We start from the raw sequence: 18,437 nt of genomic DNA, 5'->3' as shown, positions 1-18,437 counted from the left end.
ACATCTGTCCAATCAATCTAAAAGAAAAATGTCTGGGTCAAATGGTATATGCACTTTTAATTTTGATAGACATTGCTGAATTGTCGCCAGTAGGCTTTTGGTTGGTCTAGCACCATGGTTGGCAAACTGCGGCTCGCAAGCCACATGCGGCTCTTTGGCCCCTTGAGTGTGGCTCTTCCACAAAATACCACGGCCTGGGCGAGTCTATTTTGAAGAAGTGGCGTTAGAAGAAGTTTAAGTTTAAAAAATTTGGCTCTCAAAAGAAATTTCAATCGTCGTTCTGTTGGTATTTGGCTCTGTTGACTAATGAGTTTGCCGACCACTGGTCTAGCACATAGTCATTCTCGTGAATATTCCAAGAGCACTTAATAAAAAGTTCATTCTCTATTTTGAGAGTACAATGCTCTATATATATATATATATCATAATATGCAAATCAACCAAAGGGCCAAACAGTGGAACGACCGTCCGGATGACCTTCTGGACAACCTTCCGGATGAAGCTGGGGCTACGAGGGCGGCTGAGGCACCCGGGACTGCGAAGGCCTACTCTTGCATGAATTTCATGCATCCGGCTTCTAGGGTATCTATATAATCATTATTATTAACTGTTAGGCATTCCTAAGCTGAGAGCAAACTAAAGTTTTTTATTACTAATACTGGTGGCCCAGTGCATAAAATTCATGCATATTAAAAGGGAATTAATTAGAGGAAATATTTTAATATTTTAATATTGCTATTTTCCCTTTCCCTATAATAGAAGTGTCAGAGATTAAAGAAAATTAGTAAAATGTATATGAAAATCTCCCTCCTTTCAGAGTCTGGGGCACGCCACAGGACCCAGAGTCAAGTTCCCACCCACCCACGCACACCTCGAAATTGCACGAGACACAGACCCAGCCGGCCCCATCCCTGTCAAGCCCCGCAGGGTGGGGGGCACAGCCTCAGGTCCCCTGGCCCCAGCGCCGGGGCAGGGGCATGGCCTCAGGTGCCCCAGCCCAGCCTCGGGTCCCACAGCCCTGGCACCAGGAAGGGGGGCACAGCCTCAGGTCCCCCAGCCCAGCCTCAGGTCCCCGGGCCCCAGCATGATGGCGTGACATCCATTTGCATATTAGCTCTTTATTATATAGGATTATTGTCTCTTTTTCTATGTATCATTTGTAGGTTTTGCTTTATGGAACTCAACACTACATTAACTGGTGAGAGATTTGTAATTGATACCATCTTCACTGTGAACTAATGACTTTTGCCTAATTAAATGCCCTTCCTTGCACTGTTTAATAGTCTTCCCCTTGAATTTCAACTTGTCTGGTTTTAGGCTAGACCCCTAATTTATTTTTGTATATTTATTTGAATTCAACCCTTCTGAATTACCATTTTAGATGTATGTCTTGCATACAGTGTAGGCTTGATCTTTGCTATGTGTTACAACCTGAATTTCCTTATCCTTTATTAAGGTAAGCTTAGGCCATTTATATATATTGATTTGATATATGTGTTTGGTATTAGTTGTCATATGGTTTTATTTTGTTTTTCTTATAATTTCTCTTAAGTTTTTAATGATACAGTGTGTTTGTGTGTGTGTGTGTGTAGGTACTTCTGATATGTAGGTTTTTTTTCTTTGTGTACCATTATAATGACAACTTTACATAATACCCTTATTCTTAGTTCTATTTTAGATAGTGCCTATAAGTTTCCTACTCTGAATAGTAACAAAATTTATTTTCTCTTCCCTCTTTTCTCACACTCTGTTATTTATTGATATTATCTTTGTTAGTGTTTATACTAGTTCCAAAAAGTATGTTTAAATTGCTTAAATGATAGATCTTATTCCCCTAGCACAGGTCAGACAACTTACCTTTCACCTTTCATTCTTGACTCCTATTTTTGTTAGCTGGATTATTACTACATTTTCAGGATATTTACACTCGGTTTGGTACCTAATGTTACATGAGTTTTTGTCTTATTTCTAGAGTTAAATGCAGTCTGCTTATTTCTAGTTCTTTGCTGTAGAATTTTATGATATTTCTTGACTGGTTCAAATTTGACCTCTAGTTGTTTCCTCAAACGGAATCATGAGAACAATATTGCCTAAAGTGTATTTTTTTTCTATTATCAAAATTCATTTATAGGTTTTTTATTTGAGAATGGTATGATGGATATAAAATTCTTGGTTTACAACTCCTTTTCTTAAGGATCTTATAGTTTACTTCACTACCACCTGGAGCTGAGACTTTTGTAGAGAATTTGAAGCCAATCTATTTTTTCCTCCCTATAAATGATTTGGTCTTTATGCTTATTCACCAAAGGATTACTTTTCTTTACAATTGAGTAACTATACTAGAATATGCTTTGTTGTTGACTATTCTGGAACAGTTTTCTCTACCACGTTTCAAATACATAGCTTGAAGTTCTATTTTTTTCTTGAAAACTTTTTCTGACTTATACCTTTAAAAATGTGTTCTGCCCATACTTCTTCTTTGGGTACTCCCTATTATGCAAATATTGACTCTTCTTTTATTACGTGTGTGTGGACACCTTTAACTTCTCTCCCACAATCTTGGAGGGGGAAAATGTCCATCCTAAATTAAACTCTCTACCTGAGTTCTAGTAATCCTTCTTACCTGTTTTTGCTGAAAATTTTCTACATCAGTCAGGCCTCATCTCTGCTGTGAACTTTCTCCAATTGCACTGGTTCCTTTCTCTTAGTCCAGAAACATTGCCAAATCTCTCCCAACCACAAATTTTTCCCAACCTTAACTGCCCTCCTACCTTTACCCCTATCTTCTCTGCTCCTTCAGTAAAAGTTTTCTAAAGTAGCTTATTACTTATTGCTCCCATTTCTTTATTTTTCATTGACTCCTCAACCAACCTGGCTTATTCTCTGAAACTTATCTTGCTTATGTGAAAAATGACTTTAAGTTATAAAAACCAATGGATCAAGACAATGAGAAGACAAACCACAGACAGGAAGAAAATGTTTGCAAAAGACATTTTCTTTCTTTGTTCTTTGGTAAAAGAACAAAGTGTTATTCAAAATGTACAAAGAATTCTTCAACGACAAAAAAAACAAGCAATCATTTAAAAATGGGCCGAAATATATATGTAACCTTACGTTCACTGCAGCATTATTTACAACTAGAGGCCCGATGCATAGAATTCATGCACTGATGGGGGGCATGGCCTATGAGGATCACTCATCCTGGTCAGCCAAGCAGTGCTCCCACTGTGGGAGCACACTGACCACCAGGGTGCAGCTCCTGTGTTGAGTGTCTTCCCCCTGGTGGTCAGTGCGCATCATAGCTACTGGTCGACTGGTTGTTCTGGTTGTTCCACCATTCAGTCACTGAGCTTTTTTTTTTTTTTTCTTTTTAATATATTTTATTGATTTTTTTCACAGAGAGGAAGAGAGAGGGACAGAGAGTCAGAAACATCGATGAGAGAGAAACATCGATCAGCTGCCTCTTTTGCCCACCCCCTACTGGGGATGTGCCCGCAACAAACGTACATGCCCTTGACCGGAATCGAACCTGGGACCTTTCAGTCCGCAGGCCGATGCTCTATCCACCGAGCCAAACCGGTTTCGGCGGTCACTGGGCTTTTATTATATAGGATAGCCAAGACATGGAAACAACCCATCTGTCCTTCAGTGGATAATTGGATAAAGAAGATGTGGTACATATATATAATAGAATACCATTCAGCCATAAAAAAAAAAAAAGATGGAATACTGCCATTTGCTACAACATGGATGGATCTTGAGAGTACTGTGCTAAGTGAAATAAGTCAGACAAAAAGGACAAGAACTATATGATTTCACTCATATGTGGCATCAAACAAATAAACAAAAAGAACCAAACTTATAAATACAGACAATAGAATGATGGTGACCAGAAGAGAAGGGGGATAGACCAAGAGGGTAAAAGGGGTCAAATACTAGGTGACAAAAAGAAACTAGGCTTCTGATGGTGAGCACATAATAGAGATTTCTCTGAACAGGGGGAGGATGATTCTAGACCATTGTAAAGCAAAGGTCATAGACAGACATCAGTTAGTTCTCTGGGACTGATTTAGAACCTCCAGATGTGTCAAGAAACCCTCCCCCCACCCCCTTGTTCAAAATCAGAACTATCGTGAAGTACAGTCCTTAAACTGAATTCAAAATGTAAAGTTGGGTCCTGAGTAAGAAGGAGATTAGGTCAAGTGAGTAGCCTGCCTTGGAAGGCAGTCAAACAGCCGTACCCTACTCTGCGCAGATTTAGGACCTGCGGTGCACCCAGGATACCAGGCAGCCTCTGACTGTCCCTGATTAGCATGCACGCTAATTGAGAAATGGATGAACATACAGTTAAGGTGCTTAAGGAATTTTTGTAGGGCAGAGATAAAATAGGCATATTTGTAGTGAAACCCAAATTAGTATTCCCTCCATTAAAAATCATTTCAGGCAACACACCTGAACCTCTACTTGAATCTCTGTGGATGGAATAAAAATGACTGACTGACATGTGGCAAGACTGCCTGCCACTGCCAAAGCTACTCCTGTCCCTCTTGGAGTAAAGATCAGCTCCCTCTGGACTCACACTGCTATGTGCCTCTGTGGCAACATTTGGTCACTTCTGTGAAACCCAGGAGCAAACGGCAATGGATGGTATTCCTTGGTCCCAATCTCCAGGGCAGAATAGGCTGACCTATGAATCCGGGAGCAGGGACTATCCTGGTCTCATCACAGAACACTGCTCTCAAGCCAGATGGTACTGATGTCCCTCTGACTGCTGGTGCTGTCCTGTTTGCTTTGTAAACTAAGAAGGTTGTTCTGTCCGGTAGTGTGACATCAATTCCTCAAGAAGGGATAAAAGAATAATCTGCACAAGCAATTCAAGTTAAGAAGCTGAACACCTTTTGTTCCTAACAGTGAGCCAGGGGTGATGGTGGGAGGTACACAAGATGCTTGCCTTCAAGAAACTTCTCTACTAGTTCGTCATGAGCAATTCGTTTAATGTCTATGCTGTGAACACAGGGCCCACAAGGGTGAATATATTATGCATCATCCCTTTTGGAAAAGCAATGCATCACCTGTTATGTAAAAGATCCAGGCCTAAGTGTTGTTGGGAATGCAGGAGAAATGGGATCTTTGTAGGGAGAGTAATGAAGTAAAATATTTCAGCTACAGTGTGTATAATAGCCTCTTGTTAGACAAAGGACTTTAGGTGTCATAAATTTTAGATTATGGCAGTTTATGTAAGGAGGCTGAAAAGTACTCTTGATGAATAAATATGTTTACTAAGACATCTGTCTGCATAGTTATACAGGTTTGAAATCTCAGCATCCTACACAATGATGACACATTAAAAAGATGAAAATGTAAATGGGGAAAAGTGTTCACATTCTTCATTACAAAGTTGTACTTAGATATGCCATTTCAACTGGAAAACATAGCTAAACGTCGTTAAGCATGTCTTCTCTCTCCACGTTTAGTGCTAAAACAACCAATGTGGGACTTGTCAGCTTAAACTACATATTGCATTGTTTGTGTCCATGTGAGCACTACAAAAGAAAAGTATGTTACTGCTGGAGTTCTTTTTCAACAGGCGTGGGGTTTAACAAAGATGCAAAGACTGTGAACACAACAATAAAATCCAAATACAGTCTCTGCACTCCCATCCAAATGTAACACTTTATTTTGAGCAAGTGTAAGGACATTTTGGTTTCCAATAACATATGCAAAAGGTTTTAAGTGCAACCTATGTAGAGTCAACCAATCCACTTAAATGAGAAATATTTCTTTTTGTACCTATTTGTAAATAATTCTGCATAAATCAAATTCCTTTGATCCTTCGTTCTTGTTTAGCAAACACCTGTTATGTAAAAGATCCAGGCCTAAGTGTTGTTGGGAATGCAAAGATAAATAAAAATGGTCCCTCCTTGCGAAAAGCTTACAGTCTAATATAGGAGACATTATATACACAAGTAACTATAATACCAGGGAGAAAGCAAAATTTGCTTGAAAAAAAACACCCATCAAGGACAAAGGGAAATGAGAGAAGCTTCATATAGGAATGACATTAGTTTCAGATATTGAAGGATGAGGGGAGAGGAAGATGGCAAAATGACAAAACAGCAGGAAGAAGAGCACTCAGAGCAGCATGGAAGTGGAGAACACACATAAGGAGCACGGAGCAGCTCAGTGGGAGACCCTATAGGAGGGAAGAAACTAATTCAAGAAAAGTAACTGGTCTCAGATAATAATGCCTGGATTCACTGTAGGATAAGAAATAAATATTGATTAGAAAATTTAATCCAGAAAGACCTAGAGGGCACACAAGCAATACAGCCCATTTGCACAAACATATTGGTTATATAAACACTAGTGCCCCAGTGCACAGATTCGTGCACATTGAAAGGAAATTAATTAGAAGGTGGCCTGCAGGGCTGGACTGGGCACGACGGGCCGGACATGCCCTGGAGCCAACCTTTCTCAGTCCCTCCCGGGCCAGCCACACTTGGGGTGGCGCCGGGGCTCGAAGGTCATCTGTGGAGTGAGCAGGGTCACTCTGGCAGGTGGGGTCCCTCGGCCTGGCCTGCGGGGATCAGGCTGAAACTGGCTCTCCGATATCCCCCGAGGGGTCCCAGATTGCGAGAGGGTGGTTCTCGGGTGAGGCACCCTGGAATCGGGCTTCCTCCTCTCTGGTTCTGGGTGTGTCACCCAAGAACCGCAGCTGCCAAGTCACCACAGCTTAGCAGCTCCTGCATTGAGTGCCTGCCTCTTGGTGGTCAGTGCGCATCATAGCTGCCAGTCAGACAGTCAGCCGGTCGCTTAGCCTTTTATATATATAGATACTACCCATTAGCATTACTTATGTATAAATGGGTAAATGTGAGTAGGCTTCATTCAGGGAATTAGGTTATCATCTGTCTTCTAATGACTGAGAGCCTCAAGTGGATTTAAAGTGATACCAAAAAAACCCTGAATGAAATGTATCCCAAATTGTATTTCTTGGGCACAATCAAGACACATTCATCCTTGCCATACAATTGAAGGTAGAAGAGAATCTAAATTGTATGTTAAAACAAAGAAAGGGGGAAGTTAGCTCTACTTAATGGTTTTATTTTTTTTTAAATATATTTTATTGACTTTTTACAGAGAGGAAAGGAGAGGGACAGAGAGCTAGAAACATCGATGAGAGAGAAACATCGATCAGCTGCCTCTTGCACACCCCCTACAGGGGATGTCCCCGCAACCAATGTACATGCCCTTGACCGGAATCGAACCTGGGTCCCTTCAGTCTGCAGGCCGACACTCTATCCACTGAGCCAAACCGGTTTCGGCTACTTAATGGTTTTAAATTGTTGTCTTGGTTTAATGAAAAACAGAATAAAAATTATGCAGATAATAGGACAACTAGTTAGTAGCTGAGCAATTCAAGAGACAGGGAAAATGGAAATGCTTCATAGTTTGGCCAGCAGGTGGCACTAGTCACTCAGGTTATAGAAAACAGCAGGTACTAAGGGGTGAGCTGGAAAAGCAGTTAGGAACAGATTACTCCTTCATTTACTCAGCAAGGAGAAAGTGGAGTGGACTGTTTCAGAAGCACAAGGGATAAAGAGGGTCTTGGCTTGCTGACACAGCCTATCAATTATATCTTGAATTTGAGCTCACCTATTAAATTTATCAGTGAAAACGCACACATTTCCCTAACAAATATGATCTGTTTGTTGCCTTTGTAAATGTTCTGGGGCCCTTTTTGTCTGTGTTTATCCTGTGAGAGAATGAGATCAGTGCTAGAATGAAGCAAAAAGGAAACAAATTCCAACTTCGCTATTTAAAGATGTGTGACTTGATTCAAGTTATTTAACTTCTTTGAACTTTACTTCCCTCTGTTGTTATAATTGATGTAATCAGCTGGAATGTAGTGAGGATTTATAAGACACCACCCGTTGAAATGACAGCTCTGGACGCAGCTACTTCATTTTCTCCCAGAGGAACAGGTCCAATCATTGGAATACCGCTTTTATCGGAATAGTGTCCTAACTCACTGTGGCTCTTCTCTAACTAAGACGTCCTGGGGTGGTGCTCTTAGAAATTAGACTGTCACTCTACACGCCAGTGGAGTATATGAGGGGTGGAGAAGAAGCTGTAGATGTCTCATACTAGTACCATAAGGCTACTTTGCCATTATTCTATCCCTCTTGGTTGTCAATGACAAAAGCCCAGAAACCACAGAATCTAAGATCCAGAACTGTATTTGATTTAGTCAACTGTCCATTTTTTTAGATCAGGATGCCTTCTGCCATGAAAGTTGAAGCACAAGAGAATAAGAAGTGGGGTGTGCAAATTTAGGTCATTTTTATACTTGCTTCACAGGTCTGGTCAATGGATGAGTAGGCATTTTTGTAGTCGGAAGCAGGATGAGAGAGCAGGAGGTAGGCAAACGATAATTACCTGGCATGCCTCTAATTATATCCTGATATTGAGATGCTAGGCTTATTTTCACAAAATGGGGCAAAGAGAATGGCGAGCAGTCTATATCCTTTAAACTGGTGAAAGTAGGTTTGTGTTTGAGTACTGCTAAACGTCTTTGTTTATATTTGAAAGAGACTGAATCGGCAACCCTGGCTCAACTTTTTATGAAAAAGTCAACTACCGAGAAAGAAAGAATAAACAGAATGGATGGCCCAAATCTGTTATTCCACCAGCGACCATCAATCAAAACCTCTACCTCACTAATGAATAAAACATCCAATCCTAACAAACAGAAAGGTAGTTAAGACTTCATGATGGGCACTAGTACTTGCCAGGGTCAGCTCTGGCCTTTATAGGGAAAAAACCCACAACAACAAAGATCAAATCAATTCAGGTTGCGCTGAATGCCTCCACAGAGCTACCAGGAGTGATAAACAAAATAAGAAACAGAACAAATTACAACATTCCACAGTGGAAAGATATGACTCCACCTAATTATTTATGAAAATAAGTGCTCTTAGAAGTTAGACTGTCACTCTACACACCAGTGGAGTATATGAGGGGTGGAGAAGAAGCTGGAGCTGATTTCTCATACTAGTACCATAAGGCTACATTGCCATTTTTCTATCCCTCCTGGTTGTCAGTGACAAAAGCCCAGAAATCAAGGAATCTAAGATCCAGAACGGTATTTGATTTAGTCAACTGTCAATTTTTTAGATCAGGATGCCTCTGTCTACCTGATCGCCCCTAACCACATCTGCCTGCCTGCCTGATTGCCCCTAACCACATCTCCTGCCCCCCCCCCCCAATTAAGGTAATACCCTTCTTTACTTCTGACCTGTTATAAAACCCACCACTAGAGGCTTTAAATTTGTAGAAATCTGAGCTGCTTTTAGGGTGATAGGGAATGCATAGAAGAATGTATTCCCAAAGTGACTATCAGTATTTTCCCCAAAGAAACCTTGCCAAGCCAGACTATAAAGGAGGGTCAGATTTCTTGAGCTGTGATATGCAAATCAGGTTTCAGATGGCAGCTGATTTGCATGGCAGATCCCTTGCCAGTGGGGAGAGGAAAGAAAACAGAAACTGGGGTAAAAAAGAAGGCTTATCTTCTAAGAACCCAGGAATACACATACTAATAAGGCATTAAATCTAGGGGGTCTTACCTTCCTCTCTGCAAAAGAGTTTTTGATTTGAATGAGCATCTTATGTCCTGACATGTAGAGAGGGGTCACACATTTGGACATAGGCGGCTGAAATTCTCAAGTGCTATTTGAAGAAGTTGACATGCTATACTATTAAGAATTATTGAATTTAGGTGCCAAATCCATAAAGGAAACAGAGATCTAATGACTTTATTAGAGCAGATATTAAAACAATATTTCTGCAAATTTTCCTTCACTTGAAATTGTCATGGTTACCTACATTTACTAATAGTAATGTTTTATTCATTGAATTTTCTTAACAATTAAATATGATTCTGAATTTCTGTATTAACAGGCTAATATTTATTTAAAAGAACAACTCTTTACTTTAAAAATCCGCCCTTAAGGAAGAAGCTTAATAAATTTAAAAGAGCCTAACCTTTGGAGTCACACAGACTGGTGTCCCAGTCTCGACCACTTGACCTTTGACATGCTGGGTGACCTCTATGAGGCTCTGCGTGCAATCCTAGAAGGAAATAAGCTCCCCGTTCCTCACACCACTGCTGTGCAGTTGGGCTCAGATAACACATGTCCAGTATTTTTTAAGAACTCTCCTCTCTGTCTGGCCCCCGGGAGCCGTTGTGCTCACCTCTAGAACAGTCCTTAGATCCAAAATTGGGAGGAGACGACAAGAGGATGGAAAAAAGAGGCTGCACGTTTTATCTGGGTAAACATTATTAGTCATTTGCACACATGAAACCAACAGCTCAAGCATCAGGGTGGATTTTGAAAAGAATTAACTGCTTACCTCCAGCTGCTGTTCTGCCAGTTGATCCTGATACCTTCGGACTGACTCCTGAAGTCGCTTCTCTTTCTCATTTTTTGATGGTGATACTGTGCTCGTGGTGCCCAGGGGGATGGGAGGTAAGCGTTCCGCCTGATGACAACTTCACAATCAACAAGTACAAGAGATAATATAATAACATCAGGAGGAAACATAAAACTATTTACTGTCTGTAAAGGATTCTTTACTTCTACAAGCATAATAAAAGTCTTTGTGTCTTATTTCCAAAATTTGAATATAAGGGAAGAGCATTGTATTGATGACTTTAGGAAATACAAGACCTTAAATCATGAAAAAGAGCTTAATGGGGGGAGGAAGGGAACAGCTAAATGGAAAAAGTGAAAGGTCGTATATATTTACCAGAATGAGAAAGCTCTTCATTATTTACTAACTAGTGGCCTGGTGCACAAAATTCGTGCATGGGGGGGTGTCCCTCAGCCCAGCCTGCACCCTCTCCAATCTGGGACCCCTTGGGGGATGTCCGACTGCTGGTTTAGGCCTGATCGGGCCTAAACCAGCAGTCAGACATCCCTCTCACAATCTGGGACCACTGGCTCCTAACCACTCACCTGCCTGCTTGCCTGATCACCCCTAATCACTCTGCCTGCCGGCCTGATCACCCCCAAATGCCCCCCCCCACCAGCCTGCTTGCCCTCAACTGCCCCCCCTGCCGGCCTGCTCACCCCCAACTGCCCCTCCACTGGCCTGCTTGCCCCCAACTTCCCCCCTGCCAGCCTGCTCACCCCCAACTGCCACCCCCTGCTGGCCTGCTCACCCCCAACTGTGTCCCCCTGCCAGCCTTCTCACTCCCAACTGCCCCCCCCCGCCAGCCTGCTCGCCTCCAACTGCCCCCCCCCACGGCTGGCTTGCTCGCCCCCAAGTGCCCTCCCCCCCACTGGCCTGCTCACCTCCAACCCTCCCCTGCTACCCTGATAGTCCCCAACTGCCCTCCCCTGCTGCCTGATCACCCCTAACCACCTCTGCCTCGGCTCCACCACCATGGCTTTGTCCGGAAGGATGTCTGGAAGGTCTCCTGGAAGGTCTCCCGGTCTAATTAGCATATTACCCTTTTATTAGTATAGATGCTTCATTTATCTCCCATTATCAGGAAATGAGGCCTTTTGCAAAAATGTTTTTAGATCATTAAATCTTATTTTATTATTATTAAACACTAGAAGCCCAGTGCACGAAATTCGTGCACAGGTGGGGGGGGTTCCTCAGCCTGGCCTGCACCCTCTCCAATCTGGGACCCCTCAGGGGATGTCCGACTGCATCTAGCAATCCAGGACCGCTGGCTCCTAACCACTCACCTGCCTGACTGCCTGATCACCCCTAACCCCTCTGCCTCCCTGATTGCCCCTAACCATGTCTGCCTGCCTGCCTGATTGCCCTTAACTGCTCCCCTACTGGCCTGATCACCCCTAACTGTTCCCCTGCTGGCCTGATTGCCCCTAACCACCTCTGCCTCGCTCCGCACCCGGGACCCGGACCCAGGTTTCCCTCCCTATGGCCGGCTGCAGGCACCCAGGCCCCGGGCCGGCTTTGCCTGGGCCATGGCCACAGGCACCAGGGACCGCGGGGCAGGCGGCTTGTCCCTCTCCTGGGCCATAGGCACAGGTGCAGCCACTGGTGCCCAGGACCACAGGGACCGTGGGGCGTGCAGATTGTCTCTCTCCCAGGCCACAGCCTGGCTGGTCCCCATGCCTCTCTCATGAGCTCATTTGTGCCTGGCTGGTCCCCATTCCTCTTTCCTCAGTGTTGAGTGTCTGAGCCGTTATGGCGTGATGGTGTGAGAGCGTGATGACCATTTGCATATTAGGTCTTTATCATATAGGATTTCCTCCCCCCCAACCCCCCCAAAAATATTAGAGATAGAAATCCATCTGTCTGTCTGCAATACACCAAATAGTTCTGCTTCTGAAACACACGGAGCCTTTGCATGCTGATTCAGGATCACTGTGAAGGACCTTGATGTGATGCGCTCACTGACAGCCCTGGGGGAGTGGTAGAGTCCTTCACCAAATAACCCCCCAATAACACCCCCTGCTGCAGCGTCCTTCTCTCCTGCTGCTGTCAGTGTATCTGCTTCTGGTGATCATTCTGCTTCCCAACCTCTAATCACCAGTGTGTTAACACATGTATATCATCAAGTAGAACTGTGTCTAAATGACAATAAACAGGCTGCGAATGAGGGTTTCCCCTGCTATGGCTACAAAAAGTGCTAAAGACTTTTGGGACATATGATTTGAAAGGTTTGAGGCCTTTCCCCCTACTTTTGGTTTTTTGGCTATGTGCTGGGAGCTGAGTTAGCCATATTGTTGAAAAACTGAGAGATTATATTGTTCACCTTGGAATCGAGGCTTGGCAAGGATAAGAGGTTCAACTCCCACTGGGCATGGCTTTGTTTCATGGCTGAGGATGAGCGGTTAAGGTCAAAATGTTAAGGTCAATTCTTAGAGCCTGCTTTACACAGGGGTTTTCTATTATGTAGGTAATAGAAAAAGGAGAGGGAAGGGACAAAATACATGGGTGTTAGGCTAGGAGAGGGAGGAGGAGGAGGAGGTTGGGAATAGAGAGACCTTCTCTCATCTGAAACAGTGCATAAGCACTTTTGATCTGAAGCAGATCAAACCCACAATTTCTTTGCTTTGGGGAGCTGCAGCTTATATATATCTTATACCTACCAACAGAGAACTACAAGCAAATTCAAGTACTACTGTGAAAAAACTTCACACACACTTAATTCCACCCACGTATGGTATTTGTTGTTATTGTTCTTTTCAAAGAAAGGTGGTGGATAAACAAATCAGGGGACACCTACTATATATGTAGCCACCCGTGGTGTTAAGATGAAGACACCTGTGGGGCGGTACCTATAAAGTTTCTATTTCATGGGAGAAAGGAACCTTAAATTTTTATTCAAAAAAGAGAAACCCCACATATTTTATGAAAGTGCTATCCATTCAAATATCTTCAAAGATTTTTGGAAAAAAAAGTTAAATTTTAATATACAATTCCATATATTTAGCAAAGCAAAGATTTAAAAAGAAATTATAAGTATAAAAGAACTTTCTGCATTTTAGGCTTGGTCCCTCAGTTTTCTGCCAACATAGCTAAATTTATCTTGCCTGTCGTCACAAGTGGCACTGTTTTGATGTGCAAAAGAGACAGAATTAGAGCAGCTTTGAAACAGTACTCTCTGATGGCATCACCACTTTTCAAGGAGAAAAGGGTATGAGTGTAAGTAATGATAATTTGGCAATAAGGAAACTGTAGAGGGTAGTCTCCAAGTTCTATGGGTCTGACAATGACTAAGACTGATCTAAGAAATCAAGGTACTTGGTTAGTCCTGTGGAGAGGGGCCAAAATTCTCCAGGGGCATGTCAGATTGACTTTACAAGGGGTTCAGCTAGACCCAGAAAAGATGCAAAAGATACTATTATTACACCCCACTCTAGGTGATGGGAAGCTGAGTTAAAAAGAGATTGGACCCCAGTTGGTATAACTCAGTGGACTGAGCTTGGTCCCATGCACCAAGAGGTCACCAGTTCAATTTTGATCAGGGTATATGCTGGGTTGCAGACTCAATCCCCAGGAGAGGGTGTGTAGAAGGCAGCTGATCCATGTTTCCATCTCTCTTTCCCTCTCCCTTCCTCTCTTTCTAAAATCAATTAAAACGTATTAAAAAATAAGAGAGAGAGAGAGAGAGAGAGAGAGAGAGAGAGAGAGAGAGAGATTGGATGCTTGTTCAAGGTTTTTCACAGCTAATAGAGGTAGGAGTCAAACCCAGGCAGTCTGGCTTCAGGGTGTGAACTCTAAAACATTATTCTACGCTGTATGAAAAGTTCTTAGTTCACAATAAGGGTCAATGTTATTAACTATTCTTTTGTTGTTGTTGTTTTGAGGGTTGGGGGCTTAGGTCAATTTTATTTATATTTTCAAGCACAGGTCTTTCCACACAGAAATTTAAAAACAACAGCAGCAACAAACTTCTATTAACACTTCGATAAAAATAATGATACTGGCTATGAAAACACTATATATCAGACTATTAATACTGAAACTAAGCCAACACTATTCCTATTTGGGAGATATTTAAGTTCCAAGTTAGGGCTGAAATCAGGTTAGGAATCAAAAGACGTTGGCTAGTGGCTTCATGAATAGGTTTCTGAGGCCCCTTTTGGGCTTCACTTTTCACTTCTCTACAACGAAGATGTGAGACTAGATCAGTGTTTCCTAAGCGCACTCCCTGGAGCTCTAGCTCTTTGCCAACAGCAGGGAACAGAAGTGGGAAGTGGATGGGTACCTTTGGCCCCCATATTCCCAACCTTCAATTCAAAATGGGGCAGTTCTGCATTTATCTAGTTCATATATTTAGGGTCTGAAGCAAATTTTATTTGGGGGAAAACAAAACAAAACAGGTTCTGCTGCAAACCAAGAAAGGGAACCTAGAAAACCTCGGATCATGTGAAATCTAAGAGCCCTGTCTGTCATCTGACTTACTTTCTTAGTTTCTAAATATGATTAACCTGGGGACTCCAAGTGGGGTTGTAGTAGTAGTTTCTGAATATTTTCTTCTTTAAACATTTTTTATTTGTCCTTTATTTTTTCTAGACTGGATAAAAGTAATCCATCAAGAGCTATTACCCTAATGTCTCTATTAGCAATATTGATGATTTACTTATCCAGGCCAAAGGACTTACAGCAAACTCCATGGAAAAACAATGCTTGACTTAGAAGTGACTTTATTAAAGGGGTATACTAACTCTTCTGCCTCCCCCCAAGAAAAAGAATATAAGTTTAAAAGGACCTGTAATAACACTGGCATTCATCAATATTTAATCGGTCTTTTTCCTGCTTTTGTCTGAATTTCTTCTTCCAAGAGCACAAAGCAATGGAATCAATATATGACTTAAATAGAAAATGCACGTGGTCTAACAGTTTAGGGCTCCTGGAGACACCATCTGGATAAAACTCCTGTATTATAAGGTGCTATGTTGTGTGAAAATGAACTGAAAGGCAGATATCTCTTAAATATGAGTGGTAGTCTCCCACCAGTGGAAGCCTAGAGCTGCACACCCCAATGTTTACAAAGCATTACAGCCAGGCCTCTTTCATCTTAATGGAAAAGCACACTAATCAACTATCTTTCCACAACTGGCAAGGTGCTAGAGAGAGTTCCAGGGGATGACAGCGACTAAGCTGAAATGTACCTAGAGCTAACATTTTCCAGTTTCATACATATGTATTTCAGGAATTAAAAATGGATAAAGAATTTTAGAAAACCATCAAACACTACCTGTTTTCTGAGAGGTTAGGATTATTAGCACAAATCCAGATGTCCAAAAGTTCTTTTTCCTGATAATCAGTAGAGGGAGGCAAGACTCTCCATTTAAGGCAAAGATCTGATCGTCAAAACAAAATCACACACAAGAAAGACCAGTCAGAAGTGTATCCTTCATAGTAAGACGTCAGGTTGCATATACCAAAAGTATGAGGTATCTTTCCAGCCAAAGGCAAGTGAATCCTTGATCATATACCATTACTCTTGATGGCACAACTAGTCTATGATTCTATTAGCTACCCTTGGACACTCCTAATAAATTATTATTATTATTATTATTATTATTATTATTATTATTATTATTGCTTAAGTTCTTTCCAATTGGTTTTTTGCTTTCAGCCAAGAAAATTTAAGTAATTGATCCCTCTCTCTTCTTAAACCACATGAAGACTTCCATGACTTTCCTTTCCCATTTCTTTGCCTTCCTTGTCCATTTCTCCCTCGCGGTCCCTCCTTGCTTTTAGGACCAAGACACTCCATACTCTCCAGGCTATTCTTAACTTAAACTCCTCCCAGACATACTGCTAATGCCTCTTAGGTAAACATTTCTCTCTGCTCATCTTAGATGGAGGCAGTTTGCACAGTGGTTAAGAACCTGAACAGCTCCACCAGTTACTACGTCTATGATCTTGAACAAATTATGTCTTTGTGTTTCAGTATCATCATCTGTAAGAAGAAAATCTATTGGTACTTACCTAAAAGGTTACTGAGGGTTAACATACATAGTAATAATGATGAAAGCCAGCATTGATAGACATTATCTGTGCTGGTTAATTTTATGTCAATTTGAATGGGCCATGGGGTGCTTGGTCAAACAATTCTGAATGTGTCTGTGAGGGTGTTTTGAATGAGATTAACATTTGAATTGATAGACTGAGTAAAGCAGTTTGTCCTCCCTAATGTGGGGTGGGCCTCAGCCAATCAGTTGAAGGCCTAAATAAAACAAAAAATGGCTGACCCCCTGGAGAGTAAAAAGGAACTTCTCTTTCCTGATTGTCTTGAGCTGGGACACTAGCTTTTTTCTGCCTTCAGACTCAAATTAAAACATCAGTTCTTTCTGGGTATTGAGCCTGTCAAGATTTACTCTGGAACTACATCATTGGGCCTCTTGTTTCTCAGGCCTTCAGACGTGAACTAGAATTAAACCAATGGTTCTCCTGGGTCTCCAGCTTGCTGAGTAAAGATCTTAGACTTGTTAGCCTCCATAATCATGTAAGCCAATTCTCAATAATTAATATCTATCTATCTATCTATCTATCTATCTATCTATCTATCTATAATATATATTTTTTCAGCCAGCCAGCCATTCTATTGGTTCTGTTTCTCTGGAGAATCCTATTACACTATCCTATGCACTTAGTGAACTTTACATATTTTACATATGCTAATACATTGTATTTGCACAGAACTGTCTGATGTAGCTATAAATACTAACCTCATGTTATGAAAAAGGAGACTGAGACTTAGAGAAATTAAGGAATTTGCCTCATTCCATAGCTTCATAATACTAGAGATTGGATTCTAGCAGTATCTTGCACACATTAGACCAGTCAGGTCCTTAACCCAAGGCTCAAGGTTAGGGAGGTGTTCGCTTGGTTCTGTGTAACTAACTACAAAGTCTTACAAACTATGGTGTGCTTTATTTGTTTGCTTGGCTCCCTCACTGGACAGCAGACTCCTTGCAGATAATAGAGTGTCTTTAATTCTCTAACTCTAGGAATAGTGGCTAGAAGATATACCAGAGGAACACAATAAGTGCTCAATGCTTCAATGATGTTATTCTCCTATCAAATAATGTCCAATGCCTCTCCATTGCTTATCAAAGTAAAAACTCATTATCTTGGCATTTGAGACCCTCTAACATGTTTATTTAATTTGATATTTTTGTCTTTTATTATTTAGTCACCATTCATGTATTCAGTAGTCAATTATTAAGTACCAACTATATATTTAGCACAGTATTAGGTATTAAAAACAGAAAGATGGCTGTTTTAAAAGAAAGATAAACAATCCAATGAAAAAATGGGTAAAGGACCTAAATAGAAATTTTTTGAAAGTGGACATACAGAAGGCCAAGAGACTTATGAAAACATGCTCAAAGTCACTAATCATCCGAGAGATGCAAATCAAAACAACAATGAGGTACCATCTCACACCTGTCAGAATGGCTATCATCAACAAATCAACAAACCACAAGTGCTGGAGAGGATGCAGAGAAAAAGGAACCCTCTTGCACTGCTGGTGGGAATGAAGACTGGTGCAGACTTTGTGGAAAACAGTATGGAGTTTCCTCAAAAAGTTAAAAATGGAACTCCCATTTGACCCAGTAATCCCACTTCTAGGAATATATCCCAAGAAAACAGAAACACCAATCAGAAAGGATACATGCACCCTATGTTCACAGCAACACAATTTACAATAGCTTAGATTTGGAAACAGCCTAAGTGCCCATCAGCAGATGAGTGGATTAGAAGACTGTGGTACATCTATACAATGGAATACTATGCTGCTGTAAAAAAGAAAGAACTCTTACAATTCACAACAGCATGGAGAGACATGGAGAGCATTATGCTAAGTGAAATAAGCCAGTCAGAGAAAGATAAATATCACATGATCTCACTCATTTGTGGAATATAATGAACAG

At 41.5% G+C, this 18,437-nt stretch overlaps 1 protein-coding gene across 1 annotated transcript in view; it reads right to left on the bottom strand.

Annotated features, from left to right (window-relative positions):
* MORC1 (MORC family CW-type zinc finger 1) overlaps window positions 1-18,437 on the bottom strand; it is a gene marked incomplete at its 3' end in the record, with an annotated part of 148,749 nt that overhangs the window by 48,166 nt on the left and 82,146 nt on the right. The window contains exons 16-17 of the mRNA XM_079766314.1: window positions 15,749-15,854; window positions 10,414-10,552 (exon numbers count right to left, since the gene is read on the bottom strand). Of these exons, the coding sequence (XP_079622440.1) occupies window positions 10,414-10,552; window positions 15,749-15,854 (245 nt within the window). The remainder of the gene's footprint in view (window positions 1-10,413; window positions 10,553-15,748; window positions 15,855-18,437) is intronic.

Source organism: Cnephaeus nilssonii (genome assembly GCF_951640355.1).
Source record: "Cnephaeus nilssonii genome assembly, chromosome: 3".
Taxonomy (NCBI): domain Eukaryota; kingdom Metazoa; phylum Chordata; class Mammalia; order Chiroptera; family Vespertilionidae; genus Cnephaeus; species Cnephaeus nilssonii.
This window is presented reverse-complemented; position numbering and strand designations above follow the sequence as displayed.